This window comes from Psittacula echo (genome assembly GCF_963264785.1).
Source record: "Psittacula echo genome assembly, chromosome: Z".
NCBI lineage: Eukaryota > Metazoa > Chordata > Aves > Psittaciformes > Psittacidae > Psittacula > Psittacula echo.
In genome coordinates this window covers 85,797,825-85,806,136 of record NC_137742.1, presented here as the reverse complement: position 1 = coordinate 85,806,136, position 8,312 = coordinate 85,797,825, and the positions used below count along the sequence as shown (strand labels likewise).

General features: G+C 53.5%; 1 protein-coding gene across 1 annotated transcript; it reads left to right on the top strand.

Annotated features, from left to right (window-relative positions):
- Positions 1 to 6,006: 6,006 nt before the first annotated feature.
- Positions 6,007 to 7,043, top strand: LOC308232456 (metallothionein-1; the record flags this gene model as incomplete). Its single annotated transcript, XM_080638672.1, has 3 exons — positions 6,007 to 6,037; positions 6,339 to 6,404; positions 6,949 to 7,043. The coding sequence occupies 3 exons, from the start codon at positions 6,007 to 6,009 to the stop codon at positions 7,041 to 7,043; spliced, it is 192 nt and encodes a 63-aa protein (XP_080494798.1).
- Positions 7,044 to 8,312: the final 1,269 nt, after the last annotated feature.

Genomic DNA, 8,312 nt, shown 5'->3' with positions numbered 1-8,312 from the left:
CAGTGTGACTGTACTCAAGGGGTTATTCAGCTTAATTACAGAGCAAGGGTACTAATGTCCAGCACGGGGTCATCACCGTCCTCTTTCCCGCATGGTCCCAAGGTGATGCTCTATGATCACTCTTTGCTCTTTTCTATCTTCTGTGTGAATAGAACTTTCTATCTATCATATTATTTAATATAATACAATATGATAGAATAAATTATATCAATATAATCAAACATTCTTGGTAATGGTTGCTGCCTCTCTAGGCAAGTTGCATGGAGACTCTCGCCATGACAGCAGAACACCCAGGAGCTGAAAGACTTCCAGTCTAACCAAAAGTTCTTTGTGCCTTTATCTGCCTGGCAGGGAAGCCCTGAGGAGCACTCAGACACCGAGTTTGGGAAAATGTTGGCAAAAATAACCATCACCAGCCCCCCAGGAGGGGATAATACGGCTGGAAGGAGCAGGGAGGGATGAGAAATTGCATCTGCATACCTAAATACTTCTGAAAATGAAGACAGAGCCCATCTGAGCAGCAGCAAACCAGCTTTGCTATCTGCAGGGGCTTTTCTCTTTTCCCATCCCATGTTTGCTGCCTAAGCTGGAGCAGCATTTCTCCCCCCATCCCATGAACATCTCTGGGATAGGAGATGCCTTCCAATGGGGATGGGAAGAGCTGCTGCATGAATCATTCCCTGGACAGACAACCACAGTCTCTGGATCTCAGAAGCAAGGCTATGAAGACATCAAGGAAAATACCACATCCTTTTATTTCACGCCTTTATACTAAGGGGGTTGGTGTTTTCTTTGCAAGCTCGGGCAAGTGGCTGCTCAACATCCCAGGGAATTACTCATCCCCTCTACTTTTGGTTTCTAATTAGCAACTAAATGGGAATAAAATAATTAAATATGCCCAAGGTAACGATACTTGGAAACTTCAGGTCACGTTTCAGCCGGGGGAGGCAGCAGATAGTTGGAGCAGGTGAGTTTGAAGTCTGTGGGAACCTGAAAGACACAAAAGGGAAGGGAAGATGGGAGGGGGAGGGAAGAAAAACAAAGAAAGATAAAAAAATCCAAATTGTAGACTGGGAAAGCATTTGATTTGTGAGTTAAAACGATGACTAGAATGAAGGTGATGCTTAAAGCTTGTCTGTGCTGGTGCCAGCAGTGCTGGGCAAGGTGGGGGACACCTGAGGACCCCCTTTCTCCAGGAGGGTTTGCAGGGATGCTGGGCAGCCCCTGGCCACCAATGCTCTGCTCTCCAGGCAAGGGACAAGGTAAATTGAAGCCCTTTTATTTCCCAGCAAAAACTTGGTTGATCCTCACCCCCTTCCTCTCCTTGGGGGCTGCAATTCTGCCCTCGTTAGACCTTGAAGTAATTCCCATTAACATTTATGAGAATTTCATGATCAAAAGAGGAATCAGCCCTTTCATCTTCCAGACATGCCTGAACGCACATTGCCCAGCCCCAAAACCCTGTGCCACCGAGCAGAAGCTCCTGCCTTGTACTGAGGTCCCTCGGGATGCACACCCCAAAACCAGGGTAAGCATGTGGGGTCAGGCTCACCCTCCTGGACCCAACTGCAGAGCATTGGCTCAGCATTTCTTCCTTTCCCTTCCCCTAAGAATAACTACCAAGTCACCGCCCTCTCCATGCTCTTTTTTCAAAGGGAAGGTGCTATTGATAGCTTATTTCCAGATCAGAAATAGATATCAAGCCTTTGCCTGGAGCCACAGGTTGCACTGGTGGCTGAACCCAGCTCAGAAGCCTGGATCTGTGAGTCCCAGTCCTAATGCAGTCAGCTGAGTTGCAAGGTGGCTCCCAAACAGCCCACATCAAAGCATGCTGCAGGATTGTGAAAGTATTGTAGGATTGCATACAGTACAACTCCTGCTTAATGAAAATCTGCTCATCCCTTCCTGCTGCCAGCGAGCCCTAGCTGAAGGTGTTTCTATTGCTACAGATGTGATGGTGGGACACCAAAGCCTACCACAGAGGGCATTCACCCAGATTAATGGAGACACACCATGTCTTTGCTGATGGCTGAGCATCTGGAGAAGCACCAGCTGGCATGTATTTTCCCAACATTGCGATGGAGGTGCAGGCAGGGGTTTGGCAGGAAAGCAGGCAGCAGGGAAGGAGCGAGGAGGGAAAGCAGATGATGGGCTTAGCTCATGTCTGCCACTGAGACCAGAACAAGTCTCTGCTCACTGTTTTCTGGAAAAAAAAGGAAAGAAGCCTCCACAGCATGATGTCACCCCATCAATCCGGTTTCACTCTCAAATGGGTTCCAAGGCTTTGCCTATGTACACAGGGAGCATTTTGGAATGGCTTTCCAGGGGAGATGAGAAGTGATTCACACTCTTCCTCCTCTGCCAGGGGTCTGGCAAGCACTGGCAAAACAAAATGACATCAGCACCTATTTCCTGTATTTTAAACACTTGTTTATCATCAGCAAATAACAACCCAAGATACCCATCGAGTCAAAGCCAAGCTGCTTTCTAAGCACCGATCGCTTCTGTGACTTACAGCTGGCTTTTAGCATCTGGGGTGCTGGGTGATTGCTGCATGCTAGAGGCATCAACACCCTTCTCAGCAAACAGCAGGCAACATGAGGGGCAGTGTACCCCCAGGGACTGTTCCCTGGGGTCTCCATGCTGTGCCCAACCTCATTTCATAGCAGCCTGGCTATGAAGCAGACCTGCCCATGGTCCGTATCCACCAGAGCCATGATGAGTTGCCACACAGCTGCAGGGGATGTTGTATCCAGGCAAAAGACAGGTCACCAAACCCAGCACTGCTCAGGAGGGAATGATGAGCCTGGAGCAAGTGCTTTGGGGAGACATGTGCCCATGTGCCCATCACCCCTCAGAGAGGGGAAAGCAGGACCTGTAGCTGTCTGCAGGCTTCCCTGAAGGCAATGTGATGCAGTGGCTGCAGAAAATCATGGCAAACAGAGGCAGAAACAGGTTCATCATGTGCCACTGCATGACTATGGGTGACTGGAGCCACACATTCTTCAGCAGGGAGTCAGGGCAGACCTATGCCAGGTCACCTCCTCAAGAGCCTTTCTCCTCACCTGTGTGGCACCAACCTTGAGTCACTGCCAGTCACTGGCACCAACCCCAACACCATCCTTTCATCAATTGGATCTAGGCTCCCCGGGTGTCGCAAGTGCCTGTTGCACAGATAGGTACTTCCAACACATCTTCCTGAAGGTTACCAGCCTCCTTCACTCCTTTCTGGGGAGCCCTGTCTCTGCCATGCCCTGCAGAGCCATCACCCCAGCTCAGCCATCATCATCCCACCAGCAAGCGTCATCTCCGGCTCTGCCTGGAGAACCGGAGCATCCTGCTGACTCACTCCTCTTAATTTGCCTGGCAGTCTTGGGGTGATTGCCATGGATGTGCTGAGGGACAGAGACAGGAATCCCACACAGGGGAACACAGCAGCCAAGGTGTATGGCTCCGGCATGGCAAAAGCTGGCAGATAACTGCTGCACAGTGCACCTGCTTGTGGGGAGCAGCATCAAACTTATTTAAGTTATAGAATCACAGAATGGTTTGGGTTGAAGGGACCTTAAAGCTCATCCAGTTCCATTCCCTGCCACAGGCAGGAACACCTTCCACTAGACCAGGTTGCTCCAAGCTCCGTCCAACCTGGCCTTGAACACTGCCAGGTATGGGGCAGCCACAGCTTCTCTGGGCAACCTGTGCCAGGGCGTCAGCACTCCCATACATGAATAGTGAATGTATGTGAATAGTAAATGATGGGGAACCCCCAGGCTCTCCCAGCAAATGAACAGCAGGGGCCAGAAGGGGAACTAGGGCTTGCAGGGCCTTGTAACTGGGGGTATTCAAGCAGCAGGAAGGTCTCCCCGGGATCCCAGCTCTGCAGCACATCACCCCAATTACCAGCTGCTTCCGGAAATGGCCCAGCTGACATGTGTCCAATTCACAACCCACTGCTCCAGCCCTGTCCTAAAATAATTACAGAATGGACCAGGAGCAGTACATGACCTCCCAGAGCCCTGACCCCAAGTCCTGCATTATCTGGAAGATAATGCGCAAAGGTAGGAAGGAAAGAAGGGAAAAAAGGGCCTGAGCTGAGAGCAGGTGATGGAGAGCTTTTCCTCCACCTCATTCTTTAGTGGCAGAGATTGCACACTGTAGCTGACATTGTTCTGGAGGAGAAGGACCACTGTGAAGGGGCCACCTGTCCCCACATCCCTGAACCACCACCAGCCGGGGACAGGGCAGTCTGCCAGCACCATAGCTTTGCCTGTGTGGCCAAGGGTGCCAGGTGGGGTGGGAGGACACAGCAGACACTGCAGTGGCATTGGTGTTCCCCTTGCATCCATCATGACTCAAATGGAAGCACTTCCACACTGTGGGAGTGCTCAGGTGGCTATTTCAGGAGCAGAGCACATGCAGGACCCCAAGGAGGAGTCCCATCTCTGCTGTGACCCCATAGTGCAGGGGGCCGTAGCTAAGGAGGGTATGTGGCCGCTTGCACGTGTTTCCCAGCACTTTTGTGTTTCCCTGCTCACGTGGGAGCAACTGACATCCTTGGCACTCACCTGATCCCTGGCACCGTCCCCTGCCATCATGCCCCGATGCATCAGCAGCAGCGTGACCGCAGGGCTGGCATGCCGGGGCACTGAGGAGCTGCTGCCAGGGTGAAGGTGGCAAAGGAAGGGGCCTATCAGCTCTGCCTTCCTCAGGCTTTTACACACCAATTTCCCATCCTGGCCTGGCAGGGCTGGAAGAGACGCTGAGTCGGATCGCTGGTGCCGCTCCCCATCAGGTCACCCAACAAGATCTAGACATGCCCAGACAGCTGGGTGGTAAAAATACTCCCTGGCCCTCTGTTTCTGCTGGATTAGCATCACCTCCAACAAACCGCTTTAGCCAAGCACTGTGGGCAACAACCCAGCAGAAATAAAACCCCAAAAGCAAAGCAGTTTCAGAGCCTAGGGCAGCCAGGATGGGGTACCACTGACACACAAATACCCCAGGGGTGAGGAGGAAGGATGCTCCAAGGCTGGCAATGCTCCTGGCCATGGGATAGTCCTTCACTGCACCAAAAATCTCGGAGAGCGTAATTTTTTTTGCACTTTCCACCCCAAAGCCTCACTTCTCTTTAGATTGGGTGGGTAAAACCCACTGGAGGAGTTGACCAGGATGATGACAGCTTGCCTATCACCCTCCTCCCTGCACACTCAGCTAATGGAGCGTGGAAATTAACCCAGACGAGTGGTATGGAGCACTGCAGCTGGGAAGGAGACAGGGCCTCAAGGTGCCAAGCACAGCACAGCACTGAGGGGATGTGGGTGCTGCCATCCCGGGGCGCTGGGAGGGCACGGAGGCTCCGGCTGAGCCAGTCCAGCTTGTTGCTGCTCCCGCTCCTTGGAAGGGTGTCAGAGCCATCGGACGGGGTCTGGGGCAGGGACCGCATCCCTGTCACCCCACTGTACCAGCTCCCCATCTCCTCACTGTGAGGAAGGGACTCAGAGCAGTGGTGACTGCCCCACAATCAGAGCATCCCCTGAGACATCTGGGGGCTTGGCAGACTGGTTTAGGCAAAAGGCAGGGCTCGGGGGGTCCACCTTGAGTGAACCCCCCCAGCCCATGGGAGAGAAGCAGCACTCCCAAGGTGGGTGCCATCGGTGTGATGAGAGCTGGCCGTTCTCTGCACACACACATACACACACACACACACACACACACACACACACATATGCACATACACATATGCACCCCAACATCTCGGTGGTCTCAGACATCCCTCCCTGCTGTCCTCACCACGCCGGGGAGGGGACACATGGGAGCCGCGGATGCTGCCCGGGGAGTGAATCAGCAGCGCCCGGGGCAGGCGCCGGCTGAGCCGTGTGCAGGCTGCGAGGGGCGGAGGTTTTGCACTCGCTCTCACCGGCCACGGATAAATAGGAGGCAGCGGCGAGTTCTCCTAAAGCTGCTCTTCACATTGCCCAGCATTTCCGACACCCAGCCCAGGTGGACATGGACTCCCAAGACTGCCCTTGTGCCACCGGTAAGCCAGCGCTTCCCTCCGCATCGAGCTGCCGGAGCATCCCTGGGGGACCGCTGATGCTCCAGCCTCCTCCTCCATCCTCATCGCTCTCATCCTGGCCAGGCTGCCTGCTGAAATCCTTTCCCAGCACTGCAGTGTCACACCTGGAGCATCTCACTGGGAACGCTGTGACCTCTCCAGGGAGACACCAGTGCTCTCCCTGCATCCCTCGGCTGGAGCATCCCTGCTGAGCCGCGGGGATGTGGGGTTCCCTTCCCACCACAGCTTCTCAACCTTTTTCCTCTTTTTCTCCGTGTTCTAGGTGGCACCTGCACCTGTGGGGACAACTGCAAATGTAAAAACTGCAAATGCACGTCTTGCAAAAAAGGTAAGGGGGGTCCCTGAGCCACACAGGGTGGCAGAAACATTCAGGGAGGGTTTCACTAAACATTCTGGGACACACTGAATCAAATCAGACTCAGATTGGCAGTGTGGAGTTTATTCCTCCTGTACTTTCATGCCCCTAGAGGAGCACAGAGTGCAATCCACCCGCCACCAGGCAATACCAGCCACCCAGTATAACCCAGAAGTTGGTATACTCCTTGCTGGCACCTCAGGCTCAGCACAAGCAGATGACCTGGCAGGAAACCAGCACTGGGATTTCTTCTGGCTGCTCCTAATGCTGGCACCCCCAGGCACAGCCGTTGTGGGGGGGTTTGCTCGGTGAGGGGCTGGTGGGCCCTGGTGAGCCCTTGGGGGTCCTGCACGCCCCTGGTGCAAAACTACCCGCGGAGACATTGCCAGGATGGGGATGCTACTAAAAGGGGAGTGCACAAGGCTTGGTGGGAGGTTTCCAGACCAGCCACCCCCCACGGGACCTCCCCAGATCTCACCCTGAGACCCCCCTAACTCATTCTTCTCCCTTTTCACAGGCTGCTGCTCCTGCTGCCCGGCAGGATGTGCCAAGTGCGCGCAGGGCTGTGTCTGCAAGGGGCCACCCTCTGCCAAGTGCAGCTGCTGCAAATGAGGACTCCCAGCTGCACATCTGGGGGTGCCACGCATCAGAGGGGATGAAGAACAATAACCTTATTGTGTATGTTGGGTTTTTTTATATACGTGTTCAGATACCTTTAGTGTTTGTCACTGTTATCTGTAATAAGCTACCTAAATAAAGTGATGTGTATATAAAGGTCTATAAGGAAGCTGGCACTTCTGTTGGATGGGGGATTTCCCTGGGGAGCAGGAGAGCACTGGTTTTGGGGGTCATGACAAACAGCTTGTGTGTTCTTTTTGCTTTCTTCTAATCTTGGCTCTGCCCTCCCTACCAGCAGCTCTGACACTTTCCTTGCACAACAAGGTAATTTATAGTTGGGGGTTTTTTTCCCCACCCTGTTGTTGCCCAAAGGCAAATCCCATGCTTTCTCCTCCACCAGAAATCCTCAGGGCTAATGAGCAGCTTGTTAGTACAAGCCTTCATCCACAGTGTAATAACTGGTGCAGCCCTGCCCATTTCCAGGGGTAACATTTCCATGACAGGTGGGGTGGTGGGGAAACAGGTTTAGCTTTTCCTCCCAGCAGTTTGGTTGAACTGGCTGGGAAGAACTGCACTGCTCATCCCTCTGCCAGCTTGGCAGGGTGCTTCAGCAGGGAGCTGTGTGTGACCTGGATGCCCACAATGGGCTGTGATGCTCACAATGTGGTGCAATGCCTGCAATAGGATGCTGTGCCCATGATGGGGGGCAACACCTGCCAGCGGTTATGATGTCCATGCTGGAGTGTGATGCCCACGATGGGATGCCCACACCAAGGTGCAATGTCTGTGATGGGTTGCAATGCCCATGCCAGACTGAGTCCACAGTGAGTTCAGATGCCCAGGTTGGGGTGTGATGTTTGCCCTGCTCACAACAGGACATCGCACCCCAGGAGCTATGTGGCATCATGCTGCTCCCTAGGACACATGAGGGGTCCTGCCTGTCCTCATGCTCCCCAAATACAGCCTTTCATTGCCTCTTTATAGCTGTAAAACCTTTCTTGACCCATCTAGCCACTGCTGCCAGGACTCAGCAGGGGTTTGTCACAGCTAAGGGCACCCCTGCATACTGGGTGCTTTGCCAGTCTGCATTGCCAGTCCTTGGGGATACTCCTTTGCTCCAGGAGGGCTCTTCCCCCAGGGTGTCCCTTGAGATGACACCATCACCCCACGCTTTCAATGGCTATGAAGCATGTCGCTATGTAGAACAGGGCAGGCATGTCACAGGCAGGGTGCAACACCAGCTCTGGAGCTCCAAACGAAACT